General features: G+C 38.7%; 2 protein-coding genes across 3 annotated transcripts in view; both read left to right on the forward strand.

Moving 5' to 3' along the window:
* The window catches only part of LOC114467800 (myosin phosphatase Rho-interacting protein-like), a 30,276-nt gene extending 15,936 nt beyond the window's left edge, over nucleotides 1–14,340 (forward strand). The window contains exons 9-22 of the mRNA XM_028454244.1: nucleotides 3,817–3,918; nucleotides 4,506–4,562; nucleotides 4,653–4,721; nucleotides 4,805–4,894; nucleotides 4,982–5,091; nucleotides 6,539–7,046; nucleotides 7,901–8,436; nucleotides 9,700–10,804; nucleotides 10,871–11,018; nucleotides 11,838–11,955; nucleotides 12,023–12,182; nucleotides 12,885–12,986; nucleotides 13,808–13,894; nucleotides 13,972–14,340. Coding sequence (XP_028310045.1) covers nucleotides 3,817–3,918; nucleotides 4,506–4,562; nucleotides 4,653–4,721; nucleotides 4,805–4,894; nucleotides 4,982–5,091; nucleotides 6,539–7,046; nucleotides 7,901–8,436; nucleotides 9,700–10,804; nucleotides 10,871–11,018; nucleotides 11,838–11,955; nucleotides 12,023–12,182; nucleotides 12,885–12,986; nucleotides 13,808–13,894; nucleotides 13,972–14,112 — 3,333 coding nt within the window. The 3' untranslated portion in view covers nucleotides 14,113–14,340. The remainder of the gene's footprint in view (nucleotides 1–3,816; nucleotides 3,919–4,505; nucleotides 4,563–4,652; nucleotides 4,722–4,804; nucleotides 4,895–4,981; nucleotides 5,092–6,538; nucleotides 7,047–7,900; nucleotides 8,437–9,699; nucleotides 10,805–10,870; nucleotides 11,019–11,837; nucleotides 11,956–12,022; nucleotides 12,183–12,884; nucleotides 12,987–13,807; nucleotides 13,895–13,971) is intronic.
* A 1,135-nt stretch (nucleotides 14,341–15,475) lies between these two features.
* On the forward strand, nucleotides 15,476–23,471 carry LOC114467802 (uncharacterized). 2 transcript variants are annotated; one of them, XR_003674574.1, is made up of 7 exons: nucleotides 15,476–15,785; nucleotides 16,529–16,944; nucleotides 18,280–19,596; nucleotides 20,387–20,479; nucleotides 21,825–21,874; nucleotides 22,904–23,011; nucleotides 23,124–23,471. XR_003674574.1 is itself a non-coding variant. In XM_028454248.1 (6 exons), the coding sequence occupies exons 1-5, from the start codon at nucleotides 15,674–15,676 to the stop codon at nucleotides 21,837–21,839; spliced, it is 1,953 nt and encodes a 650-aa protein (XP_028310049.1). In that variant the 5' UTR covers nucleotides 15,476–15,673; the 3' UTR covers nucleotides 21,840–21,874; nucleotides 22,904–23,471. The 2 variants fall into 2 exon arrangements, 1 of the variants encoding a protein (XP_028310049.1); XM_028454248.1 differs by having other exon boundaries at nucleotides 22,904–23,471.
* Nucleotides 23,472–25,040: the final 1,569 nt, after the last annotated feature.

Here is a 25,040-nt window from a genome sequence, read left to right on the forward strand (position 1 = left end):
GCCTCTGTGATTAAGGAGGTCTGACTGATATGAGTAAGAGCGCACGGGGCCGTTACACGTGTCAAAGACACATAAAGGCTGTGTTTGAAATGTCATACTAACGTACTAGTCATACTAACGTACTACTGGCGTCAATATGAGTATATAGTGCGTTCACATTTGATTGTATGAAAAGATTGAATATGTGAGAAATACCTGGATGTATACTATATGGGGACATTTTTGAAGTATGCACGGTGGGCACACTAGTCATACTCAACCGTCCCATGATGGATTGCGAAACAAATGTAAAATGGTCCTGGGACTGGCTTCAAGTTAAAAATCAAACACCCTCTTTTCAAAATAAAAGCATCTCTTCTTGTCTTCCATTAGGGCTCTTGTTTTGAAGTTAACTAGAAGTTTTGTCAGTAGCACAGTGGAGGTTCTTCGAAAATCCCAGAAATGTCTGTGTCGAGTTCTATGGATCAAATCAATCACTTTCTTGCTGTTTTCATAACTTTCAAAGGTGGAGAATCAACAGATATTTAGCATCAGTGGGATTCAGGTGTTTGTTGTTGTAGGTTCCAAATGCATTTTGGGAAACTTGGATGTATACTTCAGTGGGAACGCTCATCATCCTACTCATACTTCTAGTATATAGTAGACAGTATATACTCATTGAGTTTGTAGTGCATATTACAGGGTGTGACATTTCGAACACAGCCCATATCACACATTTTCTGTTAAACGGCTGGCTGAGGGGCTAGCGTTCTGGCTAACGTAATCTCACATCTGAAGCATATGAAATGTCAAATTGAAAACAGTGGTTGACTATTATGTTTAATAGCAGTAGAGTCATCTAAACCAGGGGTTCTCAACCTTGTGGTCAGGATCCCATTTGGGGTTGCGAGACACTGGGAGGGGTCGCCAGATGCCTTCAAGAAACTAAGAATATTTTTTTTTCTAATTTGAGCTCATTTTTACTCTTTTTCTGCAACTACACCATTGTTGCCATATTTGAACCTATTTTCCTCACTTTTTATTGCCATATTTTTACTCTTTTTAATGCATTTTTGCTACATTACTTTAATTCTGCCACTTTTCAACTTCAAGACATTTTCAGCACTCATAAACCCTTTCAATCAATTTTCCCACCTAGTGTTGCGCATGTTGACCCATTATTGTCACTTTTAACCTCTTTTCACCATATTTCATGCTTATTTTTGCCAATCTAACCAAATTTTTGATTTGTCATGTCCATTATTTGCCAGTTTAAACTAATTGTTCCTCCTTTTTAAATGACATTTTGGGGGTCAGGGGCTGGAAAGGTTGAGAACCACTGATCTAAACAGGAAAAGATGATGAAACAGAAAAGCGTAAAGCGACGTGGAAATGCTGAAATTGATTTTGGGAAATTGAAAAATGGGAGTCGCTAGTTGAGGATGTTCCTGTTCAGGTTTGTTGATCCTCTCAGTTTGACCATCACAGTGTAGCACAGTTTTCTAACACAGATGGCCGTCAGTCAGCAGCTGGTAATCTGCCACACTCTGATTGCAGAGGATTTATCTTTTAAATACAGCAGCAGCACAAGCTTTGGGCCACTGTGGTGATTTACGTGCTTGTTGGGGTGCGTTTGTTTTGGTAGCCAGAGAAAGGTCAAAGGTCGTCCTCTTCCTCCGTTCCACCTTTGTTTTTCTCTCTTTCTCTGGGCACAGACCGATCTGCTTTTTATAGTTTTCAGTTTCCAGAAAAAGCACAAAGAATGCTGTGTACGGATGAAAGTGTTCTCCCTTCAAAGTGCTTACATAACAGCCAAGAATGAACCTTTTCAATTCCTTTGGCTCCAGTAAACAAAAAAAATGCACCCACGCTGGGTTTAGAAACTGCTTTAATCCAGACTGTGGAGCAAAAAGCCGTTTATGGAACTGATGGCACACAACGACTCGCGCTCGCAGCCTCTGTTTTAAAAGTCAGAAACACACCTGAGCATCAGGAATATCTGTTCCGCCCTTTCCCAGGACATCACCGCTGCCCGGTTAATCCTTTCAGACGTCTCTGCAAAAACACCCGCAGCGTAAAAGTCTCTCAGACAAACAAACTCATTTATAAAACACATCACGTCAGAGGAGATTCAATTCACTTCAACTTTATTTATATAGCGCAAATTACAACAATAGCCATCTTGGAGAGCTTTTTGAAATATAACATTCTTAAGAAAAACTCCAACAAATCTACATGAACATCAGCTACTTTGGGAGAAATGAGATGAAAGCTTTCACTTTCAGTCTTTTTGTGTTTTTGAATGAAATCTCATTCCCAAAGACATCAAAGATGAACTCTTCAAAGTCACATCATATTGTACAATATATCAGTCAATCAGCATGTGGCAGCAAGTGTTGTACAGGCATACAGTATATACAAAATATTGTATCACTTTAAAAAGCCTGAAAATGAATATTATTATGAATAAAACATAAAGATCTGAATAGCCGGACTATTATGAATAAGGTGAATATTTACAAATGAATAAGGGATTATTTTTGGTCACATGTGACATGTATCTGTGTTTTTTCACATCCGACCCAGACCACTTTTATATGTGGATATGAATACGATACGTATCTGATATTTGGCAATGAGACTGCTGTCTAAACGGCTAGGTCGCATTCTATCCGACCTTTACGTCTATAAAATGTGATAACGTCATAATTCTGCGTCCGAGAAGGAGCGGCGGTGGAGGACACAGTAAAAAGTAGAAGCAGAAGGAGAGTGAATTCTTAGAATTGATAAATATTTATTATATTATACATATTATCAGAGCCACACACACAGAGATGAAATGCCTCCATAATTACTTTCGTAAACACAGTGTGTGCGCACGTAGTACTTCAGAACCTCTTTTGCTCATGCGGGTCACTTCAGGGTCTCATTCCGTTCTCCAAACTGATAGAAGATGCATTTAATGTCTGATTTTTCCAAAATATTTTAATTGAGCATTAAGACCTGCAGTGTGAACGTAGCATAAAGTTCACCGGATAATTTTAGCGCATTGCATTGTGGGATGTGGAGTCCCGTAGACGGATGCATAGAAGTTGTTTTCTTTCATTCTTAATGTAATTTTTTTTGTTTTTATTCACCAGACAAGGATGACAGTTATTGTCATCACTCCATTTTTGTTGTAGTTTGTTCCCAGTATTCCCTGTTATATCACCTCACTCCACCAGTCAATTTTGGCCGGATTCGGCCATTTGCCATTGTTTTGTCTCAACTTTCAGTGAAAACACCAGAAATGTGTTGAGAAGTCGTTTTGGCTGAGTTTTTGGAGCTAACACAAGAAATCACCGAAAGAATGAAGTAAAAACACGTCAGTGCATCCGTCTACGGGACTACACATCCCACAATGCAATGCAATATGTCACTGACATGTCAGTGAAAACCTTGAGATTCAACCAAACTTGGATTTATTGATCTGTGTCTCAATATGATTTTTTTTCTCACTCATTCACGCTCTTAAGGGATTAAATGCTTCTCGAATACAGTAGCATATCACAAGTATCATATAATGTTTGAAAGCTTACAATCTCATGTTTTTATCTATATTCTAAAACACAACCATCACAGCAAACACTGTCAATTATTTTGTCAAATTTGGGGAAAAAACCAGGAGTCGTTGTAATCTTTTCAGGAGGAATTTCAAGCTAAAAGATAACATGCTTGTTTGTGATGTGTGCTCTCTGTGCGCAGGATAAGCTAGTATTGAGGATCAGTCTATGGATGCATTAGCAGTTGGTGTTCTGAGAGATGATCTGAGTGTTTTTTTTTATTGTATCTCTAAAGAAACTGTCCTCCTGCGGAGAAATAACCCAACTCCACCTCCCCGCTGCTCCTCAGAGGAGAGCCAAATCTTTGGAGCGCAGGACGTCGGACAGCGTCATAACGGTAAGCGTTTCCTGCTGATTCAACCAGCAGCGTGGTTGAATCTACTACTGGAACCTGCTTCTCACATTAAAGTCAGAATGGGAATTTTCCTCTCAGCAGTTTTTCTGCACAAATATAATTTACATAATCGATTCTCAAAAAAAATCATAAATAATTAATGTCTTTCATGTTGGACTTATCTTTTATTTTGAAAGAAACTTTTCTTTTGACAGGCATGCTGTGAAATGTATGTTGCACAGGAAAAGATAGAATTATTTATTTTTATTTTTTTTTAAAAGATTATCTATCTGTGTTTTCATCAGCTGTTTTTGAAAAACAAAATTTGGTTGGTTGAATTCTAAAAAAAAAAAAAGTGAGTCACGATTTAATGACTGTGGTAAAATGTGGGTCCCAGGGTGAGACCAGTTGAGAACCCCTGGTTTAGATAATTTCTCACACAGCATTTCAAAATAAAAGTAAAATAATACAAATGTACAGTAAATATAAGGTTTGGTGTTTTTAGGAGCTAGAAACCAACAACTTTGCTGTTACAAAGGATCAATTCTCTACTAAAAATTGCATAAATCTCTTTTTTATTGTCTTTACAGCCTGATTTGTTGAACTTCAAGAAGGGCTGGATGGTGAAACAGGATGAAAATGATCAGGTAATTAGTGATGTGCTCAGAGATACAGTTTTAGTTGTCATGGTTTTATTGCTGACTCACACACCACACGTTCATTTGCTTTTCCTGTAGTGGAAAAAGTTCTGGTTTGTGTTGTCCACCGACAGTCTGCGGTTCTACAGGGACTCTATGGCAGAGGAGGTAACCATGAAATCTCTTCAATGACATGTAATCAACTTCCTGTGTGTGTTTGATTATCAACGTTGGCCATTTTTCCCTCTCAGGCCTCGGACCTGGAAGGAGAGATCGACCTAACGAAGTGCTTCAGCGTGTGCGAGTGTCAGGTGCAGAGAAACTACGGCTTCCAGATCCACGTAAGACCTCAGCAGCTCAGGCACAGAAACAAACACGCCTCTGTTCATATTGACAGGAAGTCAACGTTTACGCTCTGTGTGTCTCAGACCTCCAAGGGCATCTTCACGCTGTCGGCCATGACAGCAGGAATACGCAAGAACTGGATCCAGGCACTGATGAAGAACGTACTTCCTGCTAACGCTCCAGACGTGGCCAGGTAAGCCCTAACACAGTGGTTCTCAACCTTTTCAGACCGCGACCCCCAAAATAAAGGTTCCAGAGAGCGGGGACCCCCCACTGTACCTGAAGGTGGTTGAACGCAGACATGAACTGTCATCTGTAAATGGGGAATAAAGAGGAGAGATTTTTAGGGTCCATCCATAAAGTCAGCAAAATGATGGTCCATTGTTCTATGAATCTGTATTAACCACATTTATTTATTTATTTATTTATTTGACTAATATCCACTGTTATCCAGGAAGTTCATTATTATTTGTGCCATAGTATATATATATATATAGTAAAATCCTTGTTTTAATCTTTTATTTTCAGAAATAAAATGGATGACTAAAAATGGTGGTTAAATGGGATTAGAAATTGGTTAAAAGTTTCACATTAGAGTGGCCAAAATGGACAGAAAAAGTGGTAAAAAGGGTCCAAAGTGTCAATATTGGCTTAAAAGTGGCAGAAAAGGTAGGAAGAATTAGTTTAAACTGGCAAATTATGGGCATGACAAATCGTGACTGTGGTTAGATAAGCATGAAATATGGTTAAAAGAGGTTAAAGGGGACAATAATAGGTCCAAAATATGGGACATTAGGTGGGAAAAGTAGGGAAAGTGGAAAAATGTGAAAAAAATGCTTTGAAGTTTTGTAGCAAAAATGCATTAAAAGGAGCAAAACTATGGCAAGAAAAAGTGATGAAAATAGGTTAAAATATGGAAAGTTTGATGTGGAAAAGATGGTGAAATGGGGTTTTAAAAACTACAGAAATTGGTTAAAAGTTGCAAATTAGAGTGGCCCAAAACGGACAGAAAAAGTGGTAAAAAAATGTCAACATTGAAACAGTTAGTGTAAACTGGCATGAAATATGGTGAAAAGAGGTTAAAAGTGACAATAATGGGTCAACTTATGCAACATTAGTTGGAAAAAGTGATGGAAAGTGAAAAAAGGCATTGAAATTTGATGGAGAAGTGGCAGAAATGGGAGTAATGTCGCAAAAATGCAATAAAAGGAGCAAAAATATGGCAAGAAAAAGTGATGAATATAAGTTAAAATATGGCAAATTTGGTGTAGTTGTCAAAAAAGGGCAAAAATGAGTAAAATGGGCTCAAATTGTTCAAAAGATATTCTTGGCATCTGACGACTGCCTTCTGACCTTAATGTTGAGAACACTAATATATACAATGTGTCACATGTTTATGCTCCTCTTCATCCTGTTTTCTGTTTGTCTTTCTTAGATTTTAATAGTTTATTTTATTCTCTTTAGTATAGATAAAGCTCATGCTATTGATTTTAGTGTGTTTTTAGTGTCTTTTAGATGAATAAAGTGCTGTTTAAATGAAAATTAGAAAACACTTCATCAACAGAAACAGTCCCAGCAGATCTACGGCATAACTCTAACAATGTGTGAGATTATTGATATAATCTCCATCTTTTTTTCAGTTTACCAGGACACCATGTCTCCTGCAGTCCACCTGAGGTCCTTCCCAAACCTGACGTGACTCAGGACTCGCCCGTTACCGTCGCCCTCGTTGACAGAGACCCTCACCCCAGACCGAGGAGCGCGTCTGAAAAACTTCAGGAAGGTTTCTACAGAACCTCGGACTGGGCCGAGTTCAGGCCACACAGCGAGCCCTCGTCCCCGGCCAGGTCGCCGTGCTCACTGGAGCTGATGGACATAGAGAGGAGGAAGAAGAGGCAGGAGAGGAGGAAGAGGTACGAGAGCATCCTGGGCTTCTCCCTGGGATGGGAGGACGTGGGGGGGAAGATTGTGGATGGCGGCGTGCGAACGTTGAGCCCCAAATCAAAGAGAATGATGGAGGCGGAGCTGGAGGAGTGCTGGAGGAAAGTGGAGAAGATGATGTTCAGACCAGAGAGGATGATCCTGCTGTTCACAAAGTCCAGCGACGTGATGGAGACGGAGAAGCTGCTGCAGAGCTACATGATGGCTGTGAGTGCTCACGACATTTCCAAGTTTGCAGAAAAACAACCTAATCAAATCGTTTGTTGATGATTTTTGCTTGGGAGGCTCTGGTTTACCTGCAGATTGTCCAGTTTAACAAGTTTTCTTCATAATGTTTTTTAATTAAAGAAAAAAATCTGTGTATCTATTTTAACAGACACGCATTGAGCATATTTGAAATTATTAATTGATAAATCCATCTAATGAAGAGTTAATCATGATTTAATGACATTGTGGCCACAAATTCATCAACGTCATCAGCAGTGGGTACATAAATAAAATGTTTTAAATAATAATAGAAATCAGCAACTGGTACATAATTTAAAAAAAAATGTAAATAAAACATTCAGCAGCAGGTTGACAATGGAAAAAAAATAATGAAAAATCAGAAGCAGGTACACAAATTAAGAAAACAAAATTAAAATCAGTAGCGGGTTAAAAAAATAAATAATAATAATATAAAATAATCAGCACCAGATACACAAATAAAATTAATAAATATTTAAAAGTCAGCAGCAGCAGGTACACACAGAACAATACAATATGTTTATATTAATCATAAATAATATCCTGTTTCTTTCTGCATTATTTATGCTGCTGTTATTTCATTGTTTCTACTGATTTTATGGTTTGATTATTTTTTAATTCTGATTCTAATTTTACTCTGCTTCTCTACGTTTGCGCTATGTTTTAAGTTCTCGCTTTTTGTCTTTCTTTTTAATTATTTTCTATGATGGTAATTTTGAAACTGTCACCACTTTTTCTTAAATATTATGAATTGTTTTGTCTATTATTGTGTATTTTTCTGCTTTGTGAGTCTCGTCTTCCTTTCCTTTCCTCAGCCTGATGCTCCACTTGCTTCAGATGTGAACAAACTATCTTTAAACGGACAAACTGAGAGTGTGAAGAGGAGCAAAGATCTTCTCGACCTGGAGCAGCTTTGTTCACCTCCAGCCCCTCCTCTGGCTCCGCCCAGCATCTGGCTGCAGGATGCCGACGGTTCTCTCCAGGAGCTGGAGGATCTGTTTTCTGAGACGAAAACATCTCCTTTCCTCTCGCCTGCAACAGAAAGCCAAGACGATTGTTCTGAGAGCGACGAGCTGCTCCGTGACGACACATCTGACCTTGAGGATCTGCTGGACGAAGACAACGCTCCTTTGTTCTCTTCCACGGGAACCAAAAGTGACTTTAGCTCGCTGATTTTAGAGACGCTTCCTGATGTGGAAAAGGACGAGGAGATGGTGGTGAGGCTCTCCCAGGAGGTGGAGCAGCTCAACGGTCAGAACGAAGCTCTGAACCAGCGCAACCAGGAGATGCTGAACCAGCTGACGGAGGCGGACCGCGAGATTGAGTGTCTGAAGGCGGAGCTAAACAGCAGGTACCAGGGTTGGGCTCAATTACATTTTTCAATTACAATTACATATTCAATTAACCATGTTCAATTACAACTCAATTACGTTTACAGTGATCAGCATTTTTTTCCAATTACAATTAAATTACAATATTTTTTTTATCCTCATAAAGTCAATTTCAATTATGTTCTCAATTACTAAAGTTCAATTATAATTAATCACAATTACTGAGTCTGAAATAAACAACCAAATAAAAGTTAACCTTCCTCTTGTGTTAGCTTTCTGTTAGCATCTCTAATGATAACGTTTCCTAAATCAGCTGTAAAATACACTAAAAACAAATATCTATCATTTAATTTATTTCCTATCTATTGGTTACTTTGTTAGACTTCATAATCAATGAAAATATAGGTTTTAATATTTTCGGTGTGGGCGTCTGAGCCTTCAATTGTCGATGTCAATTTTTTTTAAATGATAACATGTGGGTAAGCTTGATATGAAACATATTGTTAGATTTGTTAACTACTAATGTGTACATGGTTCCCATGTTTTGCGTTAAATTACAATTAATATTTTTTATAGAATTTTCATGGCAATAATAACAAAAATATCTGCATTTCCTAAAGAAAATGCAAGTGAGGATGCAGGTGCTGGCTCGCATCACATTGGATTAGCTTAGCAGTAATTAGCATTAGCATAATCTTGCATTAACATTAGATAGCGTTAGCCTAGTGTTAGCATTAGCCTAGCCATAGCATTGGCCTAGCATTATCAATAACATAGCATTAGCATTAACTTAGCATTAGCATAGCATTATCATAGCATTAGTTTGCTTTAGCATTAGCATTATCCTAACATAGCATTAGCCTAGCATTAGCATTATCACTAACCTAGCCATAGCCTATCATTAGCGCTAACATAGCATTAGCATTAGCCTAGATTTAAAGGTAAAACCTGGACCAGCTCCACTAATTAAAATTAATAACTCAAAAAGTTACAAAGTTACAAATTATAAAAGTATAAGCATAAATCTCGGGAACATTCTGAACATTTTGATTTGCTTATTTATCAAATTCAGACAAACAGTGTTTAATGCAAACAGATGAAAAAACAGACAATAGTGTATAGTGAACACTAATTACAGTCAATTATCTAAATTCAATTACAATTTCATTACGATTATGACAGCAACATATTTTTGAAATTACAATTATCTTTATAAATATGCCCTAGTTGTAATTCATTATCAATTATGCAATTACAATTACAATTGACCCCAACCCTGGCAGGTACACGGAGCCCTGTCACCTCCCGGAGGTGGAGCAGGAAGGAAAGCTGAGGTTGGAGGACCTGCAGCGAGAGCTGAGCCTGAGGGACCAGCAGCTCCTGGAGATGCAGGCGCTCGTCGCCTCCTTAGAGGAGGACCTGAGGGAGAGCAGAGAAGAACCTGGAGGACCAGGTTTCCTGCTGCGCTGCCTCCACACCACCGAGGACAAACTCACGGAGCTGGAGGGACGGCTCGGCCAATCAGAGCAGACCAGGGAGGAGCTCCAGCATGAGAACATGGAGCTGACAGAGAAGGAGAAACTTCACCATGAGAGAGCTGCAGAGGTTCAGAAGCTGAGGGAGGAGGTGGAGAAGCAGAGGCTGAAAGAAGAAAACGAGAGGAGAGAAAGAAGAGGAGAAGTAAAGAGCCAGGAGGTGATGGAGCAGGTGATGACGAGGCTTCAGGCTCTGCTCAAGCTGCTGGAGACGATGGATGGCTTGGACTATGAGCAGGAACGTGAGGAAGAGGAGGAGGAGGAGAGTCCTTCTGCAGTGACTCAGCTCAAGCAGGAGCAGAAGTTCTGGACTCTGGTTCTGCAGAAGCTCAAGAACGAATCCTCGGTGCCGACGGACGAGCTGCTCAGCGACTCCAAGGAACAGAACCAGCTGCTGCACAAGGCCAGTGAAGGCTCAGTGGATTTAACCCAGCACAGCTGTGATCAACTCACATCCATCACTCAGTGGAACATCTGCGACAGCGACCTCCAGCCGATGGTGGACATGCTCCACCATGTTCCCTCCTCACTGCGTTCCCGCTCCATGGCCTTCATCCGCTCTGCAGCCACTGAGGCTCTGCTCTGGTGTCGTTTGAAGGAACTTCAGTGGAAACACGTCAGAGGAACCTGCTCCACCTGTGGGCGCCTCGTGGAGGAGAACAAAGCTCCGCCCTCGTCAGACGCAGGCTGCCAGACGCAAGAACCGTTCCCTCAGGATCAGACGCAGCAGATTTCAGCCCTGAGCGGACACGTGGAGGAGCTGCAGGCTCAGCTACAGGCTGTCACACAGGAGTTTGAAGTGAAGATGAGCAGCGTGAGGATGGAGAAGGAGAAGGAGGTGGAGACGATGAAGGTGGGCGGAGCTTCAGGGGGTGCTTGATGTGCGGGAACATGTGGTTTAACTCTGTTGCTCTTTAAGGCTGCGTGTGAGCGTGGCTTCTCCTGCATGGAGGAGTCTCACCTGAAGCTGGTGAAGGAGCTGCAGCGCAGACACCAGCTGGAGCTGCAGCGCCTCCTGCTGGAGAGAGACCGACTGCTGGAGGAGGAGAGTGCTGCCACTGCCACAGGTCAGGGATCAGCCGTAACATTATGACCACTGATGCTCCTGTCAGTGGGCGGGACTTATCCTCACGATTCAGGAGTGCTTTTAAAAACACAGCAGCCAGTTTAAGGTTGGGTTGGGGGTTTGATTAGGCCAGTGTTTCTCAAATAGGGGTACGCATTGGCACTACAGGGGGTACTTGAAAGAGAGAGAAAGAGAGAGATTAACAAACAAAGCAGTAAAAATATGGAGTTTTATGATGTTTATTTCTTAGTCAAAAATTATAATCATACTAAATATTACCAGCAACTCACAAAATGACAACAAAAACACAGAATAAGAGAAAAATATACTGAATAATAAAAAGAACACAACAACAAAATACACAAAATGACACCAAAAAACACACACTAAGTGAGAAAAATACTTACCATTACCATCAACACACAAAACGACAACAAAGACACACTAAATGACAGAAAAACACACAAGATCACTACAAAATACACAAAAAAATAACAGAGAAACATACAAAATGACAATAAGACAAAAACCAAACGACACCACAGAGAGACTCATTTGAATAATACCAACAACACACAAAAACAAGAACAAAAACACACAAAGTGAGAGAAAAATATACTGAATATTAAAAAGAAAGATGTTTAGAGATTTTAGATGTTTTTACTCTCGACTAAAATATGAAGAGTTGGAAAAATCAACAACAACTTCATTATTCCATCTTCCTCGTGACCCTAAATCCTCACTCTGTCACATCAATCCTCCTTTATTGTTCCTGCTTTAATGTTCTTCTTCTTCTCTTTTTAATTCATCTTCCTCTCAGCCATTGAAGCCATAAAGAACGCTCATCAGTTGGAGCTGCAGAGGGAGGTGCACAGGAGGAGTGTGTCAGAGAGCATCAGTGGAGACGCTCTCCTGGAGGAGACCCTCAGACAGCACAGGTAGGAATCAGCAGCTTCACCCAGGAAAGGAGGAGCCTTCACGTTCTGTGTGTGTGTGTGCGTGTAGCGAGGAGCTGGCCTCACACCAGCGAGAGCTCCAGGTTCTGTCCCAGCAGTTCACCCTCAAGTGTCTGGAGAACGGACACTTGATCCAGGCTGTGGACGCAGAGAGGAAGGCCCTGTGTCAGTGTCAGCAGGAGAACCAGGACTTGAGGACCAGGAACCAGGTGTGTGTGTGTGTGTGTGTGTGTGTGTGTGTGTGTGTGTGTGTGTGTGTGTGTGTGCGTGCGTGTGCGTGTGCGTGTGTGTGAACACAACAATAACAGTAACATGTAAAACTAATATAACGTGTGAAACAGCTCAGCCACAAGGAAACGGAAAAACATGAAAGGATTATTATTTTATCTGAATTTTATTTATCTTGTTTTATTTCATTTTACCTTATTTTATCTTATCCTATTTTATTTTATCTTTTATCTCATCTTAATGTATCTTATTTTACTTTTTTTTACCTTATTTTATTTTATCTTGTTTAATTTAATTTATCTTTTATTTTATCTTCTTTTCTTATTTTATTTTGTTCTATTTTATCTCAAATTTATTTACCTATTTTATCTTTTTTTTAACCCCTTTTTACTATCGTATCTTCTTGTATTTTACCTCATTTTATCTATTTTATTTAATAATTTGTTATCGTATTTATTTAACCTTATCTTCAGAAACAGAAATAATATAATAATGAGACTGAAATAATTAAAAGGCATAAATAATAAATATTTTAAAAAGTTCCTGTAATGTGATTGAAGTATGTTCCATATCCTCTAAAAACATTCAGAGTGAGCCCCTCATTGACTTCCAGGTTCTTTTGCAGTTTCACAAACTAAACAGAATTTAAAGTCCTTTTTAAACCTTGTTTTGTTCTCATCCAGGAGCTGAGCGGCCACCTCGCCGCTGAAATCACCAGACTGTGTTCGCTCGCCAAGCAGGACGCGCTGCCGCTCAGTCAGAGGATGGACGTGTACGAGATGGAGGTGCGTTTGTTTCCTCTGCAGCGACACTCCATCCTCCGTTTACACATCAAATCCTCAAAGAAAGTTACATTTGTTCTTAGTTGTTGTTTTCTGGTTAAACATTTAGTTTCATTTTAATCATCATAACTTGTTTCAGTTGGATTTTAGAGAATCTAAAAGTGTTTTTTAATCCTTTATTAATTTATTTTGAGAGTTTTTAACATTTCTGTTTATCTCCCTCCTGACGTGGGACCAAGACTAAACCTTGTATTTTCAGTTCATGTTCTAATCAAGATCATTTCTATCATCATTTTGTGTATTTTGTTGTTCTTTGTTTCATTATTCAGTATATTTTTCTCTTATTTTGTGTGTTGTTGGTATTATTTAAATTATTATATGTCTGTGTGTGTGTTTATGGTGTTGTTTGGTTGTTTCTCTGTTGTTTTTGTGTATTTTGTTTCATTGTCATTTTGAGTGTTACTGGTAATAGTGTTTTTGATGTCATTTTGTGTATTTTGTTGTTGTTTGTCTGTTCTTTTTTATTATTCAGTATATTTTTATCATATTTTGTGTTTTTGTCATTTACTGAGTTGCTGGTAATACTTAGTATGATTATCATTTATAATTATATGATATATAATTATATAACTGGTCTAAATGATCTGAATGAAGAAAAAAATTGCGATAAAATGGTGTTTGTGATTTTACAAAGAAAAAAATGTGATATGAATTTTTTTCCATATCGCCCACCCCTACACCTGTGATGATGATGATGGTGATGATGACATGTTTCCCAGAGCTTTGAAACATCCTAAATATCCAACGTTTGGTGCTGTTTTCAGATCATGCTGCGAGTGAAAGAGTCAGAGGTTCAGTGTCTGAAGCAGGAGATCTCGTCTCTGAAAGACGAGCTGCAGTCGGCTCAAAAGGTCAGAAAGTTCACCGTCTCTCTCTGATCCCTCTGAGCCCAACGGAGGCCTTAAAAACCATTTCTGTGGCTTCGCAGGAGAAACGCAGCGCCACCAAGAAGTACAAGGACATGTACACGGAGCTGAGCATCGTGAGGGCCAAGGCCGAGCGCGACGCTGACGAGCTGAGAGAGAACCTGCAACTCGCTCACCTCGCTCTGGGACACACGGCGCCGTGACGCAGCCGATGGAGCAGAAACCTGCTGAATGTTTGATAGTTCTTAACCTGTGTGTGCGTCTGTGTGTGCGTCTGTGTGTGTGTGTGTGTGTGTGTGTGTGTGTGTGTGTGTGTGTAATATCTTTTATAAGTGAACAAACATGTTGTTGTGTGGCTCTGTGTTGTTTTTAATATTTAATATTAAACCAAGCTTTTTTTTTTGTACACCATAATACACTTTAATTTATATTTGAGTAAACTTCAGCACAACATTGAGAATTATGTAATTGTATTGTTTTATGAAATGAAAAGCTGAACAAACAGACTGTGTGAAGGCTCATTTTATTTCATTTCAACACATTTTCAGGACATCCCTCGCACTATGGTCTAAAAAAATTCTGGAATTTTTTTACCAATTGTTCCGTGATTATTCAATAGACACACTAAGTTTTTAGTTTGATTGAATTAACACTTTTTTAGATATGGCCAATTTAGTGAGGGGTGTGTGTGTTTATTTTCTTTAATTTTCAGCTTCCAATATCTCAAAAATTACATCATATAGGAAACTGAAGCCGGAATCGTAAATATAAAATGCTTTATTTATTGTTTATATGGTAGTATGGAATTGTAGACTCTTGAGTTGAATTGGTTTATTTTTTTTATTCAGTATAAATAAAATTAATTCAATCAATGTCTTTTCACCAGATTAATTAAGTTTTTAAAAAGTCAATTATCTGTGTCAAAACTGAGTTGAGAACCTTTATTTTGTCCTTAACCAATATCTCTTATTTTGGTTAATTTATTCATATGAATCAGGAGTGTCAAACTCATTTTAGTTCAGGGCCAAATACAAAGTAGTTTGATCTTGAGTGGGCCACAGATTTTAGGCAGGAAAAGGAGCAATTTCAACATTAATGTCCACAAGTTTGCACTTTGACATATAAATGATACACAAAGTATGTGAAGCATCGACAATAGACTTGATAGATATCAGACTGCAGGATTTCATCTTTTAAATTTCATTGATTTTGTGACCAATTTTTATCTAATTTGGCGAAATTATGTGAAATATTTGGAGGAAGAGTTCGTTCTTTGAAAAGTTTGAGATTTAAAACGACTTACAATCATGTGATAAAAGCATGTAAAAATGTCCATCCTCCAAATATTGTGGAGAAGGGCTGAGATATCTACAACTGAAATATTCTAATTTGTGTTTTTCATTTTTTTTTTTACCATCTGCTGTGGGCCAAATTGGATATTCTAAGGGCCTGATTTGGCCCACGGACCTTTAGTTTGACACTTCATGTAAACGTTCGCAGATGTTTTTATTTTGTATCTAACGCGTTTATTTTGAAGGGCTGTGCTTCTTTTCCGCCATAGGCCATCTTTGTTTTGGTCAGCTTGACGCTGAGGAGGAAGAAGGAGTCCATGATGACAACTTTCAAATGGCTCCACTAGTCCCTGCTTTTCCAGGTTCATCCTGCCGGACCTGCTCCGGCTGACACTAAACCCGGGCCCCGCCTCGTTCAGCCCCATGACGGTTGCTTATTGGAGGCTAGCATGAACCGTAATCGCTGTGGTTAATGTTCACCGGCCATCCAGGCGAGGAGCGGCCTGGAGTGTGTTTTTTAGCCCGGCGGAGAGAGCTGCTTCCCGGCGAAGGAGTGACCGCACCGCCAGGAGCACCTCTGGAGGGTAAATATTGCTGTTTTTTAACAGCTACAACGGGTTAATGGTCTAACCCGCTTGTTTAAACACCAACTGTGATGACTCATCGAGAAAATAAACGATTATAATAATGTTTTATTGATTAAACAGTCCATTTTAAGGCTTATCTCACAGAGGTAAACACGACATGGGCCTCAATGCAGTCACCTCGCTTTTATTAATATTTTTAATAAATATTTATCGATAGATCACCATAAAATACTTTTTTTAAAATTATGGATATTTTAAACATTGTTTGAATAATTTATTTAATTCTGAAAGGTGTTACTGTATATATTATGATTTCAACTTCCTGTATGATGAAGGAAATTGCAGTCGACAAGTAACGATTTTATATATAAGAATTTAAATATAAAATTACAACAGTTATTATTGGTTTGTTATTAACTGCGTGGGTGTCAAACTCTCGGCCCGGGGGCCAAATCCGGTCCTTTAGAGCATCCAATTTGGTCCGCAGGAGAAAGTTAAAATGACAGAAAAAACATAAATAATTGTGTAAATGACCAAATAATTCAGTTGTAGAGAGTATTTACACAGTGGATATCAAAATAAACTTTCAAGCTGCAATTTCCAAATTTTGACCTTTGATTTATTGATTTATTAGGCGAAATTATGTTTTTATTTGATAAGAAAACTCTGGTCTCCAGCAGCTTCAAATGCAGCCGATTGTTTCAGGGACTAAAACTACACATCTGTTTGTTTCTCTGCAGCAATGGACGTGTCTCCTCAGGACCCGCCCCTTGTCGCCATGGATTTATCAAAGAGATACAACAACCAAACCCGCAACCGCCCCGAAGCCTTGGACTTGGCCATGAAACCCGAATGGTACCACCGCCGCCCCCCCAGCTGCAGCGCAGAACTCACCACCTCCTCCAACTCCCTCTCCTCGGACCCAGAGCCTCATAGCGGCGGCGGATGTATGAATTCCACGCTTCTGCCACGATTGGACCTGTACCACAATGACGTGCACACCAACATGTGGCACTCAGGTTTCTACGGGCCGCACCAGAGCGGCGGCGGCCCGGCTCCAGAGAGCAGCGGTGGCGAGGACAGCGACAGCGGCTCTGATGTCATATTCCTGGTGTCTACCACGAAGGAGCCGCTCCTGTGTGGCTCTTTTATTCAGGTTGGTAGTTTGAAAACATGGGAAAAAATGTTGGCGTATTTAGTTGTAAAATGTCAGTGACTGCCCTCTATGGGTTGAAACAAGTGATTTTTGCGATTGGCTGAGAACAAGATCATGTGACGTTTTGGGACCAATTTGCGTCACAAACAAGCAGTGTTAGCCCCGCCTATTTCATAATAACTATCACCTGTGGGCTCTACAATCTGTGGTGAGTAGTTTGAATTGAGAGAAGAGTAAATAGAGGTGTAATTAGTAGATAGTTAGCATAGCATAGATTGTTCATTGGAGATTTTATAGTGTCGACTATTGTCCGCCCTTAGTCAAAACATTTTTTTGAATTTCCCTCCTAGTGGCAGGTCAGGAAAAAGCAGGTGTTTAGTTACTCTTTAAGTCTGAACCCTTTGCTGTCCGACACTAGTCCAATTCATACACGATGCACACGTGCAATGATCCTAGGCAAGTTTCTTTAATATCTAAACTCTAATTACTGGTCATTTGTTCTACATCCAACTATAGACATGACAAGCAGCTTCATGTGACGCTACGTAGTGGTTTACTGCTGCTGTAAAGCATGTGGTAACACAGCTCACTGAGCTGCTCTCTACATGTGTAACAGCTCCACAACAAGTCGATTATGGATTTTACGATCTAACATTTATCATTTTACATCGTTTATTTATGCACCAGAGGACAGCCATCATTAACAACTCAACCCTGGATTCAGGCAAATGGCTCTAAGTCTGGGTGCAGCTCTGTGATTGTGGTCAAAATCTGGTCCATGAAATATGCCACTGATCCAAGTGATGGTGAAGTAAATCAACACTTTGTTGGAGAAGGTCAGTTTAATTCCAAAGAGTGATGCATTGCACACCAACAGTGTTGACGCTCTACGGCCTCAGTCAACATGTGCCCGTAACACAGGAAGTGTCTGTTTACACAGAGACAGAGAGGGGAGCGTTTTCAAAAACTTCCACCCTGGACCCCGTTTTTTTTAACAATTTCTGTTTTCAAACACCAAAATGCCGTTGCCGTGGAAACGGACAGACTGACCGCAACAAAACGTTTGCGTTTTTATTGTAAAACATTGACGTGTAAACAGAGCCTAAATTAGATTTTAATTAATACTTCAAATAATATTTTTTATTGTATAAACATTTTTTGTTTGTTTTGAACAAAAAATTTACTTTTTGGTTGACAAATAATCGTGATTTCAATTATGACTAAAATAATTGTGATTTTTATCTTTTCTACAATCGAGCAGCCGTAGTGTGTTGGACGTTAGTATGTGATTTCAAACACAGCCCTAATGTGTTGATATCCTTTTTCTTGGTGCAGGAGGACATGAGGCACATCGTGGCTCCGCTGTCTCCGACCGCGTCCTCGCTGGACGAAGACGCCGCGTGTTATCGCATCCCTCAGCCTCTGAGCTCACCCAGTCCTCCCAGCTCCTACTCCGAGGAGTCGTCCGACAGCTCGCTGGAGATTCCCGCTCACCACAGCCGTCCTCTGGTCCTCCTGTCCGACCTCGGCACCCTCTACAGGCACACGGTGGAATCCACCGTGGAGGTTTCCAGCGACGACAGCGACGTGATCTCTGTCGTCGATCGGAAGACGCAGGAACTGCCGAGTCGTTGGTGTGAAAGAAAGGAACGGAGCAAAGCTTCACAGAGGAAAGTCAGAAGAAGCTCCAGAAAGGTAACGACGCCGGGCGCCGTAGCCCGGGACAGCCTGAAGAGACGCGCGAAAACCAACGCGGTGGGGATTTACAACGAGAGCTGCGACTCTGACGACATGATGGAGTTGGCCATGAGGGTGTCCAGCTCCGACGAGTCGCTCAGACGCTCCAAACGTTCGCTGGAGGTGAGGAGCGACAGGACGCCATTAGAGGACCAGCAGCAGCTTCATCCCACAGAGGACACGCCCCCCATCGCTCCGAAAGTCAAGAGACAACGAAGGACCAAGCAGGACGGAGCTCCAACCAATCAACGGCGGCAACAAAACCAGAACTCCCCAAAGAGCAGGAGCGCGCCGACGAGGAAAAAGCCGACCCCGAGACGGAGGAGAAAACGTCCTCCCTGTAACGGACCGTCAGCGCTTTTTTCTCCCAGAGAGCCGGAGATCAACCTGAAGGTTTTAAGGATTAAAGAAGAGGAGAAGAAGAAGGAGAAGAAGAAGAAGAGCGGCAGCTTCTGTCCGTTTGTGCGGGTGGAGCGAAGGACGTGTACGGTGTTTAACTTCCAGGAGGAGGAGGACGAGGCGAACCGGAGCAGAGGAACACAAAGAGCAGAACCAGCTTCCAGGTCGACCACGTCTGACTTTGTCCCCAACACTTCCTGCTACAGACTAGGCCGCGCCCCCCCTGACCTGAGCTGTTCAGCCACGCTGCGATGCCGTCTGTGCGGTCAGACGGCCAACACCACCAACCTGGGAGACCTGCACGGCCCGTACCGTCCCGACGGCCCCCAGGAACTCTGTCCCCGCCCTCAGGGAACCCCGTCACACTCTGCTGACAGAAGCTGCTCTCCAACCGGGACCCCGCCTCCAGACGAGAGCTGGGTCCACGAGGACTGCAGCGTGTGGTGCGCCGGCGTCTTCCTGGTGCGAGGACGACTGTACGGGTTGCAGGAGGCGGCGCTGCTCGCTCAGGAGGCGGTGAGTCCGTTCACTACACGTCAACGTGAGCAACGTTCATGTCGGCGTTAGATCAAACACCAAAAACCACCATCCTGAGCAAAATTACAGGAAGCAACAAAGGCTTTTTTGTGTTGTTGTTTTTTGGAGATATTTTGTATATATTTGTCGTCGTATTGTCTGTTTTCTCTGTCATTTTGTATATTTTTCTGTTATTTTTTATAGTCGTCTTGTGTGCATTTACAGTAACACCTTTCAGAATTAAAGAAATTATTTAAATAATCTTTAAAATTTCTATGATTTAAATAAAGTATTTTATGGTGATCTATCGATAAATACAGTATTTATTAGAAATATTATTAAATGCTAGGTAACTGCAATGTTAGATAAAGCCTTGAATGGGTTGTTTAATCAATTGTTGTTTTTTGGATACATTTTGTACATCTTTGTAGACATATTTGGTGTATTTTTGGAGATATTTTTTGTACATCTTTGTAGACATATTTGGTGTATTTTTATGAGATCTTTTTGTATCTTTGTAGACATATTTGGTGTATTTTTGGAGATATTTTGCACATCTTGTCATTTTGTTTATTTTTCTTTATTTTGATAGTTTTCTTGTGTGTTTTTCACTGCTTTGCACGAGCATCACTGGTGATTAAACTGGTGTCCGTTTTAAACAGTGACTGCAGATTGTCACTTATTACCATGTGACTCTTCACTAATGATTTGAGATTTATTTTCATGTAAAAGTTCATTAGAAGTGAAAGTTAGAGCGGAGTTGAGGTGTTTCTGTCGTTCTTTTCTTCAGGTCTGTTCGAGCTGCCACAAAACGGGCGCCATCATTGGCTGTTTTCAGAAGGGCTGCTCCAGGAGTTACCATTTACAGTGTGCCATCAGTCAGGTAAACGCTTTTAAATCTACTTCTGTTCTTTACGTGATCACTTATCATTCCACCCACTGTGAATAAAATGGGCTGTGAAACATTATTCCTTTTATCTGAATTTGATTTAATCACAATACATGAGCACTGATTTGATTTGTGTCGATATTCTGATTTGTTGCAATTCTACAATTATTATTTTAATGTACTTATTTTCTTTCTCTGAAAACCAAAGTTGAATCAATCATTCTGACATTTATTTACACGACATTTAATATTAATCTGTGACCTAAAAATTTAATTTGTAAAATGTATTTTATTTATTTAAAAAAAAAATGAAAATATAATTATATAAAAATTGTGATAGGTCGCCAATATAAAGTGTAAAATAAAATAAAATATAATATAAAATATAAAATAACTATAAAAAAAATATTTTTTTTAAATTATTTAAAATATAAACAATTCAGGGGAGAAATGTTTTACTTTAAATATCACCCCCAAATTTTTTTTTGGTATGTTGCAAAGAAATAATACAATGACAATTAATTTTTTGTTCATTTTAACAAAAAATATTCTGGGGAAAAATTTTGGTTGTAAATATCGTCACAAAAAATTGCGATAAGTCGCAAATAAAAATTTAATTAAAAATGTATTTTATTTTTAAGAAAAAAAAACAATTCTGACAAAATATTTAGATTTTAAATATCGTCACAAAAACTTGTGATATATATCGCAAATACAAAAAATAAAAAAACAGTGAATTTAATTTAATTCTGGCAAAATATTTAGATTTTACAGTAAAAAAAAAATATTGCCATATGTTGCAAATATAAAAAATAAATTAATGAATTATATATATTTAAACAAAAAAATATTCTGGGGAAAAATTTCAATTTTAAATATTGTCACAAAATTGTGATATGTCACGAATAAAAAATAAAATGAAATTGAATTTTTTATAAATTAAAAAAAATAAATATTCCGGGGAAAATGTTTGATTTTAAATCTTGTTTAAAGATATGTCGCAAATCAATGTTTTTTTTCCTACTTTCTGTTAATATTTAGCTGTAAAATGTTGTATTACATCACACACAAACACTGAGGTATTATACTAAGTAACACCTTCCCTTTGGAAGTGTGCCGTGGTATCTGTCGCAGATCATTTGTGAACGTTTGACTGCAGATACTGGATTTGACTCAGATCTCAGACTTCAGCGTTTTTTTTTGTGCCCCTTAAAGTAAATCTTTTTTTTTCAGAGGAGCGTCACATGTTGTGAACTATGAGACGATCGTTTATCAGTTTAAAATGTTAAATAAAAATAAAAAAACTGGTGCTTTAATAACCAATTTCCTCTGTTCTCAGGCTGCCTCCTCATAGAAGACAACTTCTCCATGAGATGTCCAGAGCACAAAGTGAGTCTGTTGTGTGACCAGCAGGGGGCGACACTGTTCTCTCCGACACTTTTACTTCCTCATGGTGAAGTAGAAAAATAACACACAAATGTTTGGGAGGAAAAACTATTAAACTAATCCAAAAGCTGTGGAAAAAACAAAAAAAGATTAGATTTCAAACCATTGATTTGTCTAAACCAGTGTTTCTCAAATGGGGGTACATGTACCCCGAGGGGTACGCGATGGCACTACAGGGGGTAAGAGAGAGAGAGTGTGTGTGTGTTCAAAACTATAGAAATAAATCTATTCAGGTCCCACTAAATCAGGGCTTTTCAACCTTGGGGTTGGGACCCATGTGGGGTCGCTTGATATTTTGGAAAAATTAAAATAGATTTTTGAATTTTTTTTATTATTAAAACAACACAAAATCTTGTATTTACGGAAGAGGATTAGGGTCACTGAAAAAAGTTTTAAAAAAAAATCAAGACAAAAAAAAAAAAAGATTTTTTTTCACTACTGGCTCTGTTTTTTTGTTTTTGTTTTTTTTAGTTATTATTCTTTTTTATTATTAAAACAACACACAATCTCGTATTTACGGAAGAGGATTAGTGTAAAAAAATAAATAAAATAAAAAAGCAAGACAAAAATAATAATTAAGATTACAATTGTGTTTTTTTTTTTCTCAGTGACCCTTTTCCTCTTCTGTATGGTATTTCTATACTTTCACTTTGTGAAATATAAATATAGTTCAACTAAAATGCAGTTAAAAAAAATAAAATAAAAAATTTGATCTCAAACATGATCAAAAACTAATTCTAGAAAAAAAAATTCTTGATTCTTGACAAAAAATGTTGTGAACCACTGCATTAAACACCATTTCGTTCTTTAAAACGTGTGTTATCACTCGTTCATTCCATCATTATGCTTTATAGTTGTTTTTAAATAGTTTTCTAAGCAAAATGAAATAAATAAAGTCCTTGAGCCTAAAACATTTGCTGTAAACCAAACGGCTGGATTCATTATCTTCATATGTTTGTTTTTGTCCCACAGCTCAAATCGTTCACGCCCAGGAGAGTCAGAAGGTGACGTTAAAGACGTGTGGAGGCTCCAGAGGTCGTACCATTAGTCACTGTTACAGAAGAAAACAGACTGATGAAGGTTAGAGACGCTCAAACAGGTTTATATTCATAAACAGAGCAATAGTTTTACGTATTTATGAGTTTATTTCATAATAAGTAAGTACATTTTATTTCTGTTGTGCTTTTCACAGATAAAATCACAAAGTGCTGTACAAACAAAGGTGAAACTAAAACAACAACAGTAGCAACAACAACAACATCCCAGAAGGATAATAAAACACAAGAGACTTTAAAACAACAGGAAGAACATCATAAAAAAAAATAATGAACATCTCTTTACACAGCGATAGATGTAATGTGACAAATTATTGCAACAAAACTCATTTTTATCTGCAGTCCTTAGAAAGGTTGCAAACAAATATGCAAATAAGTAGGGCTGGGCGATATGGCCTTTTATAAATACCGCGATATTTTTAGGCCATGTCACGATACACGATATATATCTCGATATTTTGCATTACCCTTGAATTAACACTTTGATGCACAAATCACACCAGTATGATGATTCTATATGTCTACATTAAAACATTCTTGATCATACTGCATTAATATATGCCAATTTTAAACTTTCATGCAAAAAAGGGGATATCACAACTAAGTCAAAGTTGACATAACTGTATTTATTAAACAGTGAGTGGCTCAAACATAAAATTGTCAACAGAAAGTGCACGTTCTGTGCAAAATTGTCACAGAGACATTTCAAAACAAGACATTAGTGCAGGATGCAACTCACATGGCATTTCAAAACACAGAATTAAAGTGCACTTTTTGTACATAATGCCACTACAATATTTTAAAACAAATAGTGCCCTTTTGTGCATGTTGTCATTAAGATGACATTTCAAAAAAAAAAAAAAAAGTCCGCGAGTTTAACGGTATGGTCATTTTCAACACCGCACAGACTACAAGCTGCGATATATCGAGTATATTCGATATATCGCCCAGCCCTACAAATAAGACATGAAATCACAATAAAAACATGTTTAAAAGGAAAATAAAAGCCAGTAGAACAAAAAATCCAGTAAAACACTTTACAACCAGTACACAAAGATAATCACAGATGCTAAACTATTAATAATCTTTTCATCACGTTTTTAAAAAAAAAAAGTTTTACAAGTTTTAAGAGACATTACATTGACATGTTTACTGTCTCTGAAATATTTAAATACATTTTAAATCATATGTTTGGTCAAATTCCACTGCTCAACATTTCCTCTGTGAATGAGTCAATGACGTGTCAGGATTTCACTGCATATTTCATAAAACGGGCGTCATCGAGCTACGTTTGCATATATATTATGATAAAAAATAAGAATAGAAATACTTTTAGGTTTGTGTATGTTTATGCCGTGCTGGTCACGCTACTTGTTTATGTACCATGTGACCTTTATTTACATCAATTATAAGGTTTGTTCACACATCTGTTCTTCTTTCTGCTCCAGGGTTTGACGTTTTTGTTGTACAGTTGCAAACACACACATTGTCTCTGATTTCCTGTGATTGCATTACATTATAGGTTATTGTATTTGGAAATTCAAAATTACAGAAATTACTAATTACATTGTTATCGTAGGAGTTTTTATTATTTTTCCTCCTCCGAGGCTATTAATGCAGCACTAATGACACGTATGTCATCTCATAGGGACAATGTCAAGGATGTGCAGTCGACCTTTTTTGGAGCCAAAATGTCAAGGTCAAGGTCGTGCCAAGTGTCAAAAACCCAAATTTTCCATATCTATGAATATTTATTGTACAAGGTTTTATGCTTACATTTATGAAAAGTTCATCTCAAGTGCAATATTTTATTTAATTGGACTGAAGTTGTACGACCTCCCAGTAAAAGATCGGTAGAGGTCAAGTTCATGATGTCACAAAAAACAAACAAAAAACTACTTATTTTTCCTATAACTTGGCCATAATTGAGATCCAGTGCTCAGACTGGTACCATTGAACAACAGACTGGTACCATTGAACAACATTTCCTTTCGGTGTGTGACCTTGACCTTTGCTCAAGGTCATATTTAAGGTCAAGGTCAGTCTTCTGTTTT

This window comes from Gouania willdenowi, chromosome 8, assembly GCF_900634775.1.
Source record: "Gouania willdenowi chromosome 8, fGouWil2.1, whole genome shotgun sequence".
Taxonomy (NCBI): Eukaryota; Metazoa; Chordata; class Actinopteri; order Blenniiformes; family Gobiesocidae; genus Gouania; species Gouania willdenowi.